General features: G+C 43.1%; 2 protein-coding genes across 18 annotated transcripts in view; both read right to left on the reverse strand.

The window, feature by feature from the left end:
* Positions 1 to 5,740, reverse strand: part of Supt16h (SPT16 homolog, facilitates chromatin remodeling subunit) — a 37,119-nt gene extending 31,379 nt beyond the window's left edge. Inside the window, exon 1 of the mRNA NM_001107261.1 lies at positions 5,611 to 5,740. Within this exon, the coding sequence (NP_001100731.1) occupies positions 5,611 to 5,676 (66 nt within the window). The 5' untranslated portion in view covers positions 5,677 to 5,740. The remainder of the gene's footprint in view (positions 1 to 5,610) is intronic.
* Positions 5,741 to 6,710: 970 nt separating this feature from the next.
* The window catches only part of Chd8 (chromodomain helicase DNA binding protein 8), a 59,592-nt gene continuing 48,925 nt past the window's right edge, over positions 6,711 to 17,377 (reverse strand). For 10 of the 17 annotated variants that reach the window (XM_087586524.1, XM_087586516.1, XM_087586511.1 and 7 more), the window contains exons 28-38: positions 16,947 to 17,022; positions 16,193 to 16,247; positions 15,821 to 16,028; positions 14,379 to 14,587; positions 13,576 to 14,292; positions 13,213 to 13,364; positions 12,638 to 12,940; positions 11,293 to 11,406; positions 10,913 to 11,092; positions 10,437 to 10,553; positions 6,713 to 7,713 (exon numbers count right to left, since the gene is read on the reverse strand). In XM_087586524.1, coding sequence (XP_087442650.1) covers positions 7,150 to 7,713; positions 10,437 to 10,553; positions 10,913 to 11,092; positions 11,293 to 11,406; positions 12,638 to 12,940; positions 13,213 to 13,364; positions 13,576 to 14,292; positions 14,379 to 14,587; positions 15,821 to 16,028; positions 16,193 to 16,247; positions 16,947 to 17,022 — 2,695 coding nt within the window. In that variant the 3' untranslated portion in view covers positions 6,713 to 7,149. Of the gene's footprint in view, positions 7,714 to 10,436; positions 10,554 to 10,912; positions 11,093 to 11,292; positions 11,407 to 12,637; positions 12,941 to 13,212; positions 13,365 to 13,575; positions 14,293 to 14,378; positions 14,588 to 15,820; positions 16,029 to 16,192; positions 16,248 to 16,946; positions 17,023 to 17,377 lie in introns of all 17 variants that reach the window. The other 7 variants (XM_087586528.1, XM_087586521.1, XM_087586519.1 and 4 more) reach the window with 2 other exon arrangements.

Here is a 17,377-nt window from a genome sequence, read left to right on the forward strand (position 1 = left end):
CTAGGAGTGTGTAGTAGTCACATGAGGCATGAATAAGGGAGCTGGCAGAAATAAACAACACAAGTAAAAAGCAATCACTGAAAGATGAAAATAAATTAATAAACAGTAGAAGACAAGAGTTTAAAAAGTAAAATTAAAAGGGGGCCTATTCGAATAACACAGAGATCTGCCTGCATCTGCCTCTCCGAAGTGCTGGGATAAAAAGCACGAGCCACCATGTCCTGCTCAACTTAGGAATGTCATCTACCGATTTTTCTTTTTCTCAGGATAGATCTGCTTACCACCTAAGAATATTCAAATAAGTCAAATATTATCAGAAGTCAAAGTTTGGACTTTGAACATTATCAACAACTCTGTCATTTTGCCTGGTTATGATCTCTTCAATATAAAAACCATACCCACACTTCAATGGCCACCAACATTCTGCACTACTTCTTTTTTTTTTTTTTTTTTAAAGATTTATTTATTTATTGTATATAAGTACACTGTAGCTGTCTTCAGACACACCAGAAGAGGGCATCAGATCTCTTTACAGATGGTTGTGAGCCACCATGTGGTTGCTGGGATTTGAACTCAGGACCTCTGGAAGAGCAGTCGGGGCTCTTAACCGCTGAGCCATCTCTCCAGCCCTGCACTACTTCTTTTAACAGTGAGTTTCTGAAGCTACCAATCTGGACATTTTGAATCATTTTCCTTATTTTTTTTTTTTTTCCCTTCCCGGAGCTGGGGACCGAACCTGGGGCCTTGTGCTTGCTAGGCAAGTGCTCTACCACTGAGCCAAATCCCCAATCCTGAATCATTTTTTTTAGGGCTCTCAGCAAGGATCTGGAGGAAACCAGCTCAACCCTGGAATAATGCTTAAGTGTAGACAATTCAGACTGGCTTTGAGTAAGCCACAGCAACACCCTAGGGCAAGGTCTTCACTGAAGATTTTATTTTCTGTATTTGTGTGTGCATATGTGTGGCATGCCATGGTGCACAAGTGAGGAGGTCAGAAAACAATCTGTGGAGTTCTCCTCCTCCACTTTTGTGTGGCGCATAGGAAGTGCGCTTAGGTGGCCACTCTGGCACAGCAAGTGCCTCACTGGGCGCTCTCACTGGTCTGATAATTATACTGTGCTATAGATGGAACAGGTGTGGAGATCAGAGGACAACTTTTCAAAGGTCATTCTCTCTCCTTCCATGGTAAGATCTGGGGAGTGAATTCAGGTTGTCAGTCTCAGTCAGTGAATGGTCTTATTTACTGAGGCATTTAACTGGCCACTGAATTCTTTAATCCAAAGTGGGCTGAAGAGACAGCTCAGCATATAAGAGCAATGGCCGCTCTTCTGGAGAATGCAGTCCAATTACAGCAGCTTCTGATGGTTCATAACCATTGTACTCCAGTTTCAAAAGATTTAAACTTCTCTTCTGACCTTTGTGGGCATCATGCATGCAAATGGTACAGAATATACATGTATTCACACATAAAATAAAAATATAATCTCAAAAAAGTCCCTGTGCCAAAGGCCTGATCTCCTCCTTCCATTATCCTTTGGAAGATAGGTCTAGTGGAAGCAAGTGAGGTAAAGTGTACCCTTGAAGGGAGTATTTTAACCTTGATCCCTCCTCCTTTGCCTCTTTGGTTATGTATTCTGGCTTTGGTGTACACTCACTTGTCATAATACCAAAAGGAATCAGACCAAGTGCAATGAAATAGAACCTCTGTGAACATGAACCCAAAAGTAAGCCTTTCCTTATTATATCTCAGATTTTATTACAGTGGTAGAAATCTACCTATCGTAAAATAACATTTAAGATATGAAAATAACACATGAAGATATGACATGAGATTTTCTTTTTACCTATTCTACTTTTAAGACTTTTGGTTAAAATGTTCTCAAAACAAAACGCAGAGGTCAGGGGGCTAGACAGCTTAGTGGTTGTCACACTTTCTGTGCCAAAAGCATGGTGAACTGTTTCTAAGACCTGCCAAGACCTGCAGAGACTTTCTGCCAGAAATATAGCAAGCACTGGCCCCACAGAGTGACATAGTACAAGGGCAAGGATTCTTTGTATGCCCAGAGAAAGTGGTGTTATAACAGGATATGGAGTGTCTATGGTGGACAGACTAAGCCTACTCTCCACAAAAAGGGTAAAACTGCAAAGATCGCTGAGACTTGAGTGTGTAGAGCCCAACTGCAGGCCAAACGGAGTGAATGCCACTAGTAGGAGATGCAAGCATCTGAACTAGGAGACCAGAGAAAAAGGGTCACGTGATAATCCAGTTCTAAGCCGATTTTGTGATGATAAAATAACTTCTTAACTTACTTATTAATAAGATTTTACAATAAAATCATAAGCCTTCCCTTCCCCTATGCTCCCCCAAGAGCACTTAATGCTCCCGCAGAGGACCCAGGTTTGGTTCCTAGCACCACATGGTAGTCACAACAGTCTGAAACTCCAGATCCAGAGCATGTGATGCCCCTTATAAAGCCACCATGAGCACAGCACTGCCTGCACAAAGTTGGCGCACGAACAGACCATACATGCAAGCAAAAAACCTATACACACAACAATCAAAACAGCAGTAGCAGCAGAAGCAACAACAACAACAACAACAACAACAACAACACCAGGTGCAAAAGAATAGAGGCAATTCAGCCTGTTACATCCGATGATTCAACAGGCCTAAAGAGCAACCTGGCTGAGGAAACAGCATGAAAAAGGAGTTTAAGAAAGTAAATAAATCAAACAGAATCTAGGGATTTTAGAATACGATGGAGAAGAAACCTGTCATGGTGCCAGGAGTGGTGCTTTAATCCCAGCACTTTGAAGGGAGGACTTATGAGAGTTTAAGACCAGTGGCATGCTTAACAGAAAACAGAGAGAAATGGAGGTAACTATGAAAATAACTGCCTACTCTCAGAGAAAATTCAGAAAAAGAAAAGAGAGTCATAATCAAATCTCAGCAAACAGCAGGAAGCAGTACAGAAGACCTGATACTACAGCTTACCCACTCTCACTGCAATGGACTCTTCTTTTGGGGGAAGGGTCACAGCTACCCATTACCTCAAGCATAGCAGCTGGCAAACAAATGCATTGGATTATTATTTCTTTTGAAAACAGCTGCAATTCTGGCACCTTGTGTAACTCTTCAAGACAAAAAGCAGAGAAAGGAGTTGAGGTCTGTTCACAGGAAGATTTAATAAAATAACTCTCAAATTATTAGTAGAAATGCCTGAATCCAGTGTCCCTTACTCCTCAAAAATAGTCAAAAATCTAGGGAGGAACTTTGTTTAACCTCCCTCCAGTAGGCAGAATAAATTGATTTAGTGATTAAAAACAACCACAACAATGAACGGGCTGGAAATCTCTAACTATGTATCCCATAAATAGAAAACCCACAGGACGACCCTGTAACCCACTTTCATAATCTATCACTACCACCTAGGATTTCCCAAAGCAGAAACAAGACAGGCACTGAAAACCTATTTTGATGTTGAAAATAGAAAAGGTAGGACTGGACTAGACTCAAATGTCTCAAGAATGATGTAAAGCAGACTGGTGATGGCTCAGTAGATAAAGGTGCTTGCTGTACAACGTGAGTTTGATCTCCAGAGCCCAGATAAAGGTACCCAACTTGAAGACAAATGACTGGACAAAGATATCTTCTGACCCCTATCCGTGAGCACTGGCACTTATATCCACTCAGGCATCACTGACATCGTAGTTGGTATCCTGATGACTTATAGCACACGTGCATAAACTGTATGCAAATATTTCACCATTAAAAGACTTATGTACCACACTTGATCTGGGAGGGCTTCCTACAATAAACCCCCAAGAACCCAATACTGAAGGAGGATGGAGGCTTAATGTGTCAGGCATTTCTACTCAAAAGATGATATGCTGTGCTTGATGTGGGACATAAGTTATGAAAATTATAATTAAAAACCATGTTATTGAAACAGTCTTTAAATAGCTTGATGAACTCTGGAACTAGAGAATACACCAATAGTGTATTTTTTAAGGGCCTAGAAAGATGCTCAGTGGTTAAGGTCACTGGTTGTCCTTCCAGAAGACTAGGATTCATATGGACCCAAACATCAACTAATAACCTTCTGAAACTTCGGTTCTAGGGTATCCGATGCCCTCTTCTGGCCTTCTCCGGCAACGCATGCAAGGTATACATACATGAATGCAAACTACCCATAAGCATAAAAAAAAAAAAAAAAAAAGCTTTAAAAACAGTGCATTATTTCAGGGTTGATTGTGGAAACGAGAGCTTTTGATTATCAACATTACATATATCATAATATAATGACTATTAATAAATATCCCTAGATTGCAGATATAGCTTACTGGTAAAGCACTAGGTGGTAGGACCAATTCTCAGGACCAAAAACTTATTTTGGATCAAATATCATTTTGTGATAGAGACCATTAAGTCGCACTGAGTGCTCTTCCAGAGGTCCCGAGTTCAAATTCCAACAAGCACATGGTGGGTGGCTCACAACCAACCATCTGTAATGAGATCTGATGCCCTCTTCTGGTGTGTCCGAAGACAGCTGCAAGTGTACTTATGTATAATAAATAAGTAAATCTTCAAAAAAGTTAGCTAATAAAGTGAAAAAAAAAAAAAAGCCAGCGTTTATCTAGTATGGCTTTTAGTAAAATGTGGCAGAGAACATATTTCCAGCATGCAATGCATCCTGCTTAAAAGATACACAGGCTTTTTTTTCTGATGAGGCAGGTAAACAACCGACTTCAGTAAAGGTTCAATTTTATTTACTAAGCCACGAGCTGATTGATACAGTCTCACTTTGAAGCACAGGCTGGCATGAAACTAGTCATTTTCCTGCCTCAGCCTCAGAAATCATGGGATTATAGGCAGGAGCCAAGAATGGAGAGGATCAATCGGTAAGATAGGTTACAACGCTGAAACCAGAGTTGGTTATTTTTTCAGAACGTTTTCGGGTTTCTTTTTTAGCAGTTATATTTTCCCTCGCTCACAAGGTCCAGAGCCCAGACCTATGATAGACTGTTTCAGACAGTATCACAGTATGAAATTAATCAAACATTTGAGAAGTTAACTAGCAAAAAAGTAAGTTTTAAATTATGAGCGATTATAAAACAGGGAAACTGTCCAATCTTTGGAGAAGCCCTGGAACTTCCACAACGATTTCCTCAACACGTGCCCCCGGTATGATGCCGACATGGGAAACCAGGTCTGAGGCGTCCTATCAATTTAATTCTTATGAGAGCCCGCAGGTTTCCAGCGCTGGGTCTATTACCCACGCAGGGCCTAACGTGAAGCAGCGGAGCGCGGGAGCAGCATTTCTCAACTCCAGCAGAGGCCCGCAAGCGGAGAGCGCCAAGAGCTCCGGGCACAGCTTTCGCGCCCCTTTCCCGCAAACGGTAATTCTGGCGGGACCTGGGTGGGCCGGTGTGGCGGCGGGACAGGCTAGGCGCGTGCGGACCCCGCAGGCGCTGTGCGGCGAGCGGGACTCCCGCTGCCGGAGCAGGCGGGAGCGCGGCGGAGCCGGAGATTTCTGGCTGAGGGGAAAAGGGCGCCGGGAAGCAGGCTATTATGGGATGTGAGGCTCCCGGGGGCGCCGGGCTCCTTACCCGCCAGTTACTGTACAGTCTCTTAACTCGCCGGTAGTACGCGTCTTTGTCCAGAGTCACAGCCATAGCCCTGGACGCCGCTTTCCGTCGGGCTCCGAGAATCACGCGAGGTCCCAGCTCCGCCACCCGCGCTCGGCCCGGAATCCCGCACTCTCTGTGACCCGGAAGTACCGACCGCTCGGTATCCCCTTCCGCTTCCGGGTCCCTATAGCGTCGAAGATTTTAAAAAGCAAAAAAACCCAAACAAAAAAAAACCCACCACCCAGCTCGCTCTGTAGGGTAGTAGGGGAAAGGCAACAGAGAAGGACGCAAAAGTGGAGAAATCAACAGAATACTGTTGCAGAGCTGGTTCGCGGGATCTGGAACCTCTCTCCGCCGCCAGAGGCTACCGTCACGTGACCCGCCCACTTTTCGAGCTCGGGGCGCTCTAAGCCGCGGGCAGAGGTGGGAGGGGAGCAGAAAGAGCGGGACCCGCGAGCAACCAAGCGCTGAGGAGTGAGTCCTCTGCCCCAGGGCAGGGCCTTGAACGCCAAGGGGAAGGCACTTTTAACCAAACTCTGCATCCCAAGAGAACGGAGCCCACCTTTGCAAATAAGCTGCGGGGAAGGCAGAAGCAGAGTAGGAAGATAAATGTTCAGGTTTCCTTTAAGAGATGTGCTGGTAGGGTGGAAGGAAACAAATAGCTTGGAGTGGCTCCTAAACTTTGTAGTTCTTCCCAGCCCCCTGGGGACCCAAGTCATGAAGGCACCTTTTTTTGTCAGCGGGTACTTTGCTGTATTTCATAAAAAGCAACATTGTCCTCTGGTTTTCCCCAAGAGAATGGTCATCTTGGTTAATTGAGAAAAATATATATGGTCCTTGAAATTCATCCTCGTCTAAGAATGTGGAGCACAACTCAATATATTTCACCTCTTTATCTTGTATCATTTCCCTGGCTTAAGCAAACTGGACAATCCACGGTTGATTATATATGCCTTTAGAGGGGTACAAGTGACTTTTCTATTCGTGGTAACAGTATTGAATACAGAATGATGTTTACACTATTACCCCAAAAAAATTAGTATTTATATTGTTTGAGGAAACAGAACATAGGAAGAATGGAAAAGGATTAACTTAAATTTATTAATGCCAAGGGGAAGGAAGGTAACAGTCCCTGACCCTCCAGCTGTATCCACAGTTTGGCCAGGAACAGGCTCTGCCAGAGGCTAGGGCCAGCGCTACATAGTCTGTGGTTAATGGAGGTGTCTGGGGAGGGGTGAGCACACCAGCTGCTCTAAGCTCCTTTGCTCCCCCAGAAACGAGGAAGTGGTCATTTATTATTTTTTAGGAGTTCCCCTGCCCACCCAATCCTCTCAAAACTGGGAGCAATCGGGTACGAGTTTTTTGTTTTTTTTTTTTTCCTTTTTTTTTTCTTTTCCTTTTCACCTCCTGAAGTCTTGGGTTTCCCCATATTGTTCCCTGCCCCTCCCACATTTCCAAAGTCCAAGGGCCAGAGTAAGGGATTCCAGCAGCCACCCAGCACGGGTCTATATTAGGGCTTCAGTCGTCAGCATCATCACTGGAGTCTGAGTTGGCTGGCATCATAGGGTCATCAATGAGTGAGAAGTCCCTTTCTGAGCTATCATAGCCCTGAGATAAATCATCATCATCTTCATCCTCCTCTTCATCATCGTCCTCATGCTGCAGTGTTGGTAACCGCAAGGCAGTACCAGAGGTGGTAGTAGCTGGTGAAGAAGGGTAGCCAGTGGTTCTCAAGCCTGGATGGTGATGGTGGTGATGGTGGGGGTGGGGGTGGTGGTGGTGATGATGAAGCATGGTGCTGGAGTCTACATGAGGGGGTGCTGCTGCACCACCCATCACAAACGGCATGAAAGGCAGAGATGCAGAAGTGGCACTGCTGTGACCCAGAGACGACACAGACTGTAGGTTACTACTGCTGTGTTGAAAGGTGTTATGCAGAGATAGGGACCCAGTGCTTCCACCCTGCATCAGGGCCATCATCTTAGAAAGGTCTGGTCTTGTCCTGCGGACCCGTTTCTTGCTGTTTTCTGGTGCAATAGGCCCTGGCAAAACCCGGTTGAACGCAGTTTCAGCATAGTGACCCTGTGAGGTAGAAACAAAAGAAGACAGTAAAAAGATGGAGGTTTGGGAGGGAGAAAAGGGGAAAAAAGGACCTGACCCAGAAACCACATGTGTCCTAGCTTGGAAATGACTGCCCAATAATCAGATTTGGCTTTTTGACTGGTGTTAATGGAGGTATCATTGATGCTGAAATCAATAATTTGATATTGATAGCCATGCGAACTGTAAGGTTTTTCCCCTGCTTCATATGACATACTTTTCTGCAACTTTTTCACAAATGTCTTCTCCTTTGCTAGTAAGGGACCTGAGTAAGACAGTGAATGAATCAGTACATGAGTGTAGGCTGAGAGCAGGTTGTTGGCATGATCTTATGTGACTGCAGCACAACTACATAAGACATTTACATTTATCTTTATTATTACTTAGGAGCAGGGTGGGTTTAGGATATCCAAGAAGATTATGGGAAACTTCTTACCAAATTTAATACAAATTTTCCTCATCGATTAAAAACATTATCTTTTGGGTGTGGTGGCTCATGCTTCAGGCCTTTAGAGGGTAAGGCAGTGTAACTGCCAAGAGTTCAAAGATAACTTGGGATACAGCTTTTTCTTTTTTTCCCTTGCCTTTTTCTTTTTGTTTTGTTTTGTTTTCTTCAAAACAGGGTAGACCAGGTGGACCTCAAAGTCACGGAGAACCTGCCAATGCCCGCCTGAGTGCTGGGATTAAAGGTGTATGCCCCACTGCGCACAACTACAGTTGTTTCTAAGCCAGATTGAGCCATTGAGTGAGATTCTATCTCAAAAACAAACAAAAGAGGGACAAAGAGCACCCGCAAACCTCTACAACAAAATAAATCATATAGTTGCTGAATTTTAAATGTTTTCCCCCTATTTTTATTACTTTTAACAAGACTGGAAACTACTATGTTAGGACCTTTGCCTTGTGGCCCAAGTGTCATACAGGATGAACTAAATACTAAGCACAAACAATCGGTATATATATTGCTGGACATAACAAGACTTAAAATCCAAACCTAGGGGTTGGGGATTTAGCTCAGTGGTAGAGCGCTTGCCTAGCAAACGCAAAGCCCTGGGTTCAGTCCCCAGCTCCAAAAAAAAAAAAAAAAAAAAAAAAAAAGAAAAGGAAAAAAAAAAAATCCAAACCTAACACCTGACATGGAACAAGCAAACATTCTTGAAAAAGCACACATTTAACACTTATGGCATATACTTTCAAAATATGAGCACAATAATGCCTAGATGCCTGCAGGCCTCAGTAATAATACAGCCCTAGAATCCCTGCCAACTTTACACTAGCTAAGAGCTGTAGAACTAAGAATTGTACCTGGCCAAGGAGGTATATATCTATAGTCCCAGTTATTGAGCAAACAGGGAGGAGGGTCACTGTAGCCTCTAAGTTTGGAGCTAGCCTGGACAACACAGTAATATCTTTTTTTTCCTTTTTTAAAAAATGGAAGCGGGGCTCAACAGTTAAGAGCACTGGCTACTTTTCCAGAGAACTGGGGTTGAATTCCCAGTAGCCTTATGAGAGGCTCACAACTGGGTTAACTCCATCTCCAAGACTTCTGATACATTCACACAGATACACATACAGGCAAACAGCCAATGAACATAAAACAAAAAAGTAAAAAGTTTAAAAAGGTAGTCTTACACTTATATTTCTGTGGTGTGCTACAATCTTGTATATATAATTATTATATACATTTATGATGTATATGGCCATGGGAGTTTACCAGAAACACATATGGAGGTCAGAGGACAGACAACTGTGGAGTTGGTTCTCTTTCTCCATCGTTATCTGTACTCTGAGGATTGAACAGACTGTCAGACTTAGGTTATCAGCAAGCACTTTACCATCAGCCCGATGTGTTAACATGTTAAACTAAACATACATGATCAAAGTTAATTCCTTTACATTTTAAATGACTATAATATATATCAATAACCACTATGTAGTATATATAACATGATAGTATATAACTATATCATAAACTGTACCCATCATGTATAGCATATATACCACATATCACATACATACACATATATAACAACAAACTATATAGACTAAGGTAAGTGATAAAGAGGAATTCTCAGAGTTATATTTTGGTAGAAAACAGAAATGATACACACTTAATCTACAAAATGGTCTATATATAAGCTTAGTATGAAATAGTCATTGACTAAAATTGGTATTAACTTGAAAAATATGTTTTTGGGGCCGGAGAGATGATGATTCAGTAGTTAAGAGCACTGGCTGCTCTTCCAGAGACCCAGTTCCAGATAATCTGACACCCTCTTCTGACCTTTAAGATCATCAGGCATGTACTTGGTGCAGACACACATAAAGACAAACAATCATATACTTAAGGTAAAAATAAAATTAAGTAAAATGTGGTTTCTGGTAATTTTTCCATTAAACTTAAGATTATTTAATTGATGATGTAACTCAATAATAAAGTATTTTACCTAGTAAGCCTAAGGTACTGGGTTCGATCTTTAGTATTTACTCTCAAACACCCACTTAAAAAAATTCCATAATTATGTAGACGAGAAGGCTAAGTCCTGATGCTTCTAATGCAAAAATAGTACTTCAGGTGAAAACACCACCAGTAGCATTCTGGGGAGCTGAAACCCAAAGCACGCAGGGGAAAAGGGTAACAGGCCAAGCACCATCGAATCTCTAAGAATATGGAGACAGCAGAGTAAAATGTGCGATTGCCTCACCTTTTTCCCATTTCTAGAGTTGGCTGGCTGGACTGGTTCCATTCCCAAACAGTTCAATTCTGTCTTATTATTTTTTTTACATCTCTGCCACTTCTGTTTTCTACGTTCCTCCATATACTGTAATAGAAAAGAAGAGAAATGGAAATGTCAGGACTGATTTCTGATACCACTGCCTTCTGTTTTGACAATAAACCTGTCTTCTATAAATCTAGATTAGTCCAGAGGGGAAAACTGCTATGAAAGGGTTCTATTACTCCAAACTGGGTGATCTCTGGAACAGTTTGACAGTAAGACTTTCTAAGCACTTAGTTTAAGAAGTACCTGGATATTTAGTGTTTTAAATCTCTGAGACTTTACAGGAAGTAAGGCTGGGTATTATTTTGCAGATGCAGAAACAGTGGTATAAAATATGGCGTGCTTTTTTGATCTCATGCACCAAGAGACTTTAAATCTGGCTGGATGGAACTGCCACTCACCGCTAGAAATCGGGGATCAACAGCAAACTCTGGATGACCCTGTAACCACATGTCCAGCTCCGCCCGGCGAGGGGCCTCATCACCCACCAGCAAAGTACCATCCACCTTATTGATGACAGGGATCCGGGTCTCCAGGTCCACATCAAGGTGATTAGGCTCTTCCATGCACTCCACCTCCAGCTGCAAACCCAGAATCCACCCCCATGAGCACATACACTTCTTTGAAATGGGGAAGGAGGGAAGCAGGGCCAATGGTAGTCATGAGGAAACTTAATCTTTTGGTCCCTCAATCCCAACTGCCTTCAATTACTGACAATAAAAAGACCTTATCTAGTCACAAGGTAATTTAATCATGAGGTAACTGGTTCCCTACCACTTACCTCTACTAGCTTTTTCCTGTTCCCCTTCTTCTTATGAAACAGTGGATGTCCATCTCCCATTACACCATTAGCCATCAATCTATGCTTCTGGAATGTTAACTTCAATCCTTCTTCCTATGAAGACAAGCACCCATCCAAGTCATCACATGAAACATTCTTTTAATAAGTAAAGATTAGACTTGGAGAACTTTGGCTGTTTGACTGAAGAACAGAAATCAGATATAGAATGAAACCTGTTCCTTAGAAAGATTCCTTCCTTTTAACGAACAGCCTCCATACAGGATTTTTTGTTCCCATTGTAAAATTTTATTTTTGAGATTATAAACATAACTACCAATATTTCTCCCTCCCCTTTCCTCCTTCCAAACTCTCTGATAGATTTTTCCTTGTTCAAATTCATGGCCTCCTTTTTCATTAATTGTTGTTACGAGCATGTATGTTGTTTAGATGTTTTTCAGGGCTAATCATTTATTGTTGGGTAAGTAGTCCGTGTGCAGCTCCCTGGGAAGAACTAAAATCTCTTCAATTCCTCAGCAGCCTTTCCTTGTTTACAGTTCTTTGGTCTAAGATTGAGGCCTTGTGGGCCTTCCCTGCTGCCCTCCTTGTTTGCTAGTCCTGTTGGTGAAGCTTTATGGTATAGGCTCGCTTGCTCGTGCGCGCGCTCTCTCTCTCTCTCTCTCTTGTTCACGCGCGTGTGCGCGTGTGCGTACTTAAGTGTGTGCATGTCAGTGGTTCTCAGCCTTCCTATAAGTTCAAGTTATGGTGACACCCAACCATAAAATTATTTGTGTTGCTACTTCATAAATGTAATTTTGCTAGTGTTATGAATCATAATGTAAATATCGTTGTTTTCCAATGGTCTTAGGCAACCCTTGTAAAATGGTTGTTTTTCCCCAAAAAATGATTCTAATTGAACAACCTATGATTTTATTTAATTTTTAGGAATTCGTCCTTCCTTTACTCCAAAGATTTTTTCCTAAATGGATTGTTATGTGCTCTGATTTTTAAAATTAGCTAACAAAACGTGTATAAAGTTTTATTATTTTTTTCCCCCTAAGAGTTTCCTGGTGTAGCCTTGGCTGTCCTAGAAATCTCTTTGTAGACCAGACTGGCCTCAAACTCAGATGCCCCTGCTTCTCCCTCCCAGGTGCTGGGATTAAACCCTTTTTCTTTTCTTTTTTAGAGAGAGGGTCACACTATCTAGGATGGCACTCAATAAGTGCTAGCCTTGCATTCACAGTGACCCACCTGTTTTGGCCTTCCAAGTGCTAGCATGCTATTAATGAAACTAGTTAACAAGTCCCACCTCCTCCCTGACTTCTTGGTGCCTAAATGCTGAGCTTACATCTTTGATCTGAACTGTAAACTCTTTCTCGTCCATGCCTCGCCGAAGTTTAGTAAATTGGGCTGCTGCTGTGGTGACCGCAGATGCTTCTTCCTCTACCATGGAAGCTGCACTGCTGCTTCGTGGTGTGGGGACCGGAGAGTCCCCATATTCTCCTGGGGTCAAAGAGGGACTGTCTAATAAATGGTTTCCTGGCCCCAAAATTCCTCCTGTTGTCATTTCCTGGCTCCGGCGGTTAGAAGGCCATTTCCCTGAGAGTACAGCCTGGCAGACGAGGTCAATGCGGTTTATCAGAACACGATCCTGAGTGGCAAAAAAAGGATATAAGATTTTTAGAGTCTGAATCCTTTTAGAATCTTCAGCTGCATAATCATGCTATTATTACTATACCAGGTGCAATGAGAAGACTGAAAGGATGTAATTAATAAATACTATCACATCCATACATAAACTATAGAGTTTCTTAAAAACATAGGTAATTCTAAACAAAGGAGAAACAAAAGCATCAACACTATCCCTCATTCCCCTTAGCACTGCTTTGTTCTGCACTCTGTATATGTAAATGAGACTGGTACCTTGGGCCATTCAGAGGCTCTTTGTCTTTCCTGCAGCAGCAGCAACTCAGGGGTCATTTGTTCTCCATCTTCATTTGGGAATCCATCTTGGGACATAGTAAGGGACAGAAGGCTCTCTTCATCATAGAGCTTTGGGCGGGACCGGTCAGCAGCTAGAGATCACACAGCATATGTGAGCAAAGATAACAGAACAATGTTAACTTGGAAAGGTATTATGTGAAGTAGGCCCGACCAATAATAGAGGTGCTCTGACATTTTATCAAATATAAAGTGAAGTCTCTCTGAAGAGGCGGTACTTAACAGAAAGAAGGGAAGGAGCAGAGCAGGAATGGGGAGGGCCCACAACCTGTCACATGCACTCACTTAACTTCTCTTCCTTCTCATCTTCACTCTCATCACTGCTGGAGCTGGAGCTGGAGGAGGATGAAGATGAAGAGGACGATGGTGACAACTTGCTCAAGTCCAGCTCAGAGTCTGAATCATCGTCATCCTCCAGTTTGACTGGCGGAACACTCCGGGACAGAGGGGCTGTATCTGAAGAGGCTACACGAATTTCATAGTCTTGTGGGGTGAGTCGGCTCCTAGCCACCACCTCATCCTCTAGTTTTAAAGTCAGACTGTCCAGACTGGGGACCTGAACAGCATTCTCCTCAGGTGACTTTTCAGCAGGAACATCTGGGCGCAGGGGTGATGGTGAAGCAGTGCGTGAGGTACACTGCTGGTGCAGCAGTGGAGTGGAGCATCGTGACAGGGATGCAGCTGATGCTCCTGCCTGATGGTTCTGCATATAATTCATACGGGCAGCCAGAAAAGAGAAGTCTGGGTCCTGCATGATGTTGCAGTCTGTTTGGCTCACCCCATGGCGGGCTGCTCCTCGGAGGAGCTCCCCATCGTGACGGACAGGTTCCCACCATTTGGGCAATTCAAGACCTGGAGGCTGACACAATGCCAGCCGATCTTCTAAAAGGGGGTGGCATAAAACTTGTTCCCGTAAGCGTCGAAGCAACTCGATTCGGTAGAGAGTCCGTGATGCTCTCTCTTCAGTGATGGGCTCAATAAACAGATTAGGATCTGGAGGTTCTGCAACCAACAGGTAAAAAAGAAAGTAACCAAAGGTTGATCTGTTAACTACACAGACCCATTTACCCTAGACTCTACAATCTCACCATCACCAGCAGCTGGGGGAAGGCGGCACACTTGTCTACACATGGCCACAAAACCATGGAAGTACTTGGTAAGGCTTTCATCTGTTTTTTTGTCCAGGCGAGCAAAAGTACGGAAGCGATCCCAGTGAAACTGCATGTTGTCAGGGTCGTACTCTACCCCAAAGGTAGACACTACTCGATAGAAATCAGTTTGCTCGCGCCGTGTCCATCTGTGACAGGGAAGTAAAGCAAGTGTCAGAAGAAACCTGGTTACTTTGCAGGACAGTTTATAACATGTGAGTTACTAGGTGAACAGGAAACGATGCAGGCAAACTCAATGAGGACAGCAGGCAACTCTCTTACACGGTGCATGCCGACCACCAGGTGTACAGCTGCCCTCTCATTATCACGCCTCTGTCCATCCCCTTCTTGCTCAGACACAGTGCCTACACCTACACTAAATCCTTTTCTTTTTTCTTTTTTTTTTTTTTTTTTCTTTTTTTCAGAGCTGGGGACCGAACCCAGGGCCTTCAGCTTCCTAGGCAAGCGCTCTACCACTGAGCTAAATCCCCAACCCCCTAAATCCTTTTCATAATGAATTCCATCTCTGCTCTAGTAAAAAAATAAATTAAAAAAAGGGCTGGAGAGACGGCTTAGTGGTTAAGAACACTGTTGCTTTTGCAGACGACATGGGTTTGGTTCCTAGCACTTACACGATACGAAATAACTATTCATAACTCCAGTTCCAAGGGCCTGCCACTCCTGAACTTGTTGGGCAACAGGCACATGTGTCAAAAAATTTTTTTTCTGGGCATGATCATTCACATCTTTAATCCCAGTACTTGGCAGGCAGATCTTAGTGAGTTCAAAGACAGCCTAGTCTATATGGTAAGTTCCAGGCAAGCTGGGGCTACATTACCATCTCAAAAAACAAAAACAAAGAAACAAAAAAAAGGACAAAAACCAAACAACAACAACAACAACAACAACAACAACCCGGACACCAGGCTGAAGAAGGCTCAGCAGTTAAGATGGCCCGCGGAAGTCCAGCATCCAGTGTCAGCCACATAGAGAGCTCAGGCTCCAGAACGTCTAATGCCATCTTCTGGCCCCCATGAGTAACTACAGACACACACTGGAAAAAGAAGTAATAAAGAGATCCTAACAGATACCCACACAGGCACTTTCCTGCTGTTTTGGCTGTTGAACCTAAGCAAATAGCTTTTTCTCTGTTTCTATGTCAGTGGAGGACATCAGAGCCCAAGGCCTTCCTTTACAGGCTGTGCCCCTGAGCGAGAGTACCCCGAGCCCACAGCGAAGTTCTTCAGTACCAGGGAGAGATGAAGGCAGTAACATGTTCCATCTGTCAGCATTTCGAGGAACTCACTCCTCCTACACTTTCTCAGTACAGGAGCCATAGCTCATGACAAACTTAGAGGTCAGTCCAAACTTCTATGCCATACCGTTGTTGTTTTTCCCGCCTTGCAATTTCTTTGAGCTTAAAGGCCGCTTCACAACGTCGGCGTCTCCGGTCCCCACGCTCCGCAGCCTCTATCTTCATTTGTTCTCTCTTGTAGCTGCGTTGATAGGCGGTTACCAGGCGGCGGAGCCTAGCTGTGAGGGCAGAGCCTGGAGGCCAGAATAAATGCCCTGGCTGTTGAGTCACCGGGGCTGTGGAGAGAAAGCAGAAGGAAGAAGGAAGCATAGAAAGAAGAGTAGAGATAATACCCATGAATAGGTAAAGCTTTTTAGATATCCCAGGATAGGACATACTTTATAGTCAATGATCCCCCAACCTAACCCTTAAAAGGTAGACTGTTTGATCCAGAATTTACCTTCATCTCCGTCAATGACTGAGATCTCCTCATCCATCATCATCAAGGGATCACCCTAGAGAAGGAGATCCACCCCACAGGATGGAGAGGGAATGAAAGGGAGAAGTTGGCACTCTGAAATCACTGTCTGCTGTATGTCCTTCTGAGGCACCAAGGGATAAGAAAAGTTTCTAATGAAAGGAACTCTCAAAAACTCAGAAAGCAACTGAAGAACAGAACAAGCAGAACCTGAGCAGCCAGTTCTCAGGGACTAGACAGATAACAGCTGCTGGTAACGAGCTGCAGTCCCGCTCCTCCATAACTAGCTTAGCTACGCCCTATGATGGCACCATAATCCCTGTCATTCTTAATTTACATTCTTTTGTTTTCTTAAGATTAATTTATTTTTAAATGAATGGGTGATTGTCTGCTAGTAAATCTGTGCACTACATATGGCCCGGTGTTTGTGGAGACCAGAAGAGGGCATCATATTCCATGGAACTGGAGTTATAGATAGGTGTGAGCCACTATGTGGGTTCTGAGAATCAAATCTGAGTCTTCCAGAAGAGCAGTCAGAGCTCTTTAACTATTGAACTATCTCCCCAGTCCTTGTAATTTACCTTTTTATAGTTTATGTATTTTCCATATACACACACATTAGTGCAATTAACATACATCAGATATAATTAGAATAATATACTTCAAGGTTCAGAGAATGGGATATGGTAAAAAGATTTACTAATAGATAAAAGTTAGACTCAAAACAATTTCTTACCTCATCATCCGGGTCCTTTGGGGGACCCTGAAGGGGTTTATATTCAGGATCTTCACAATCCTTATCAAAGTCAATCCTAGAAGTATTCAGAAACAAAGAAAAAGAATATGTGTTCTACACTAGGAGATCCGGCCAAGCATACAGTCTAACAAAGAGTGTTCTTTAATTTCATGCTTTACAGAATGGAGGGTAGGCGAGCTTCAAAACTGTGGTTATGTTTAGAACCTCTCCTAGGGAACAACAAATAACTTGAAGTTGACAAAGTACATATCCAAGTTGCCTGACTTGGTCAAACAAAACTTTTAACCATTTTTTAAAATAAGTTTTTATGTGTATGGGTATTCTGACTGCATGCACACCTGTGTACTATGTGAGAAGTTGCAGATAGTAGTTACCATAGGGAACTGAATCTGGGTCTTTTTGAAGAGCCA

This window comes from Rattus norvegicus, chromosome 15 (assembly GCF_021556685.1).
Source record: "Rattus norvegicus strain SHRSP/BbbUtx chromosome 15, alternate assembly SHRSP_T2T, whole genome shotgun sequence".
NCBI classification, from domain to species: domain Eukaryota; kingdom Metazoa; phylum Chordata; class Mammalia; order Rodentia; family Muridae; genus Rattus; species Rattus norvegicus.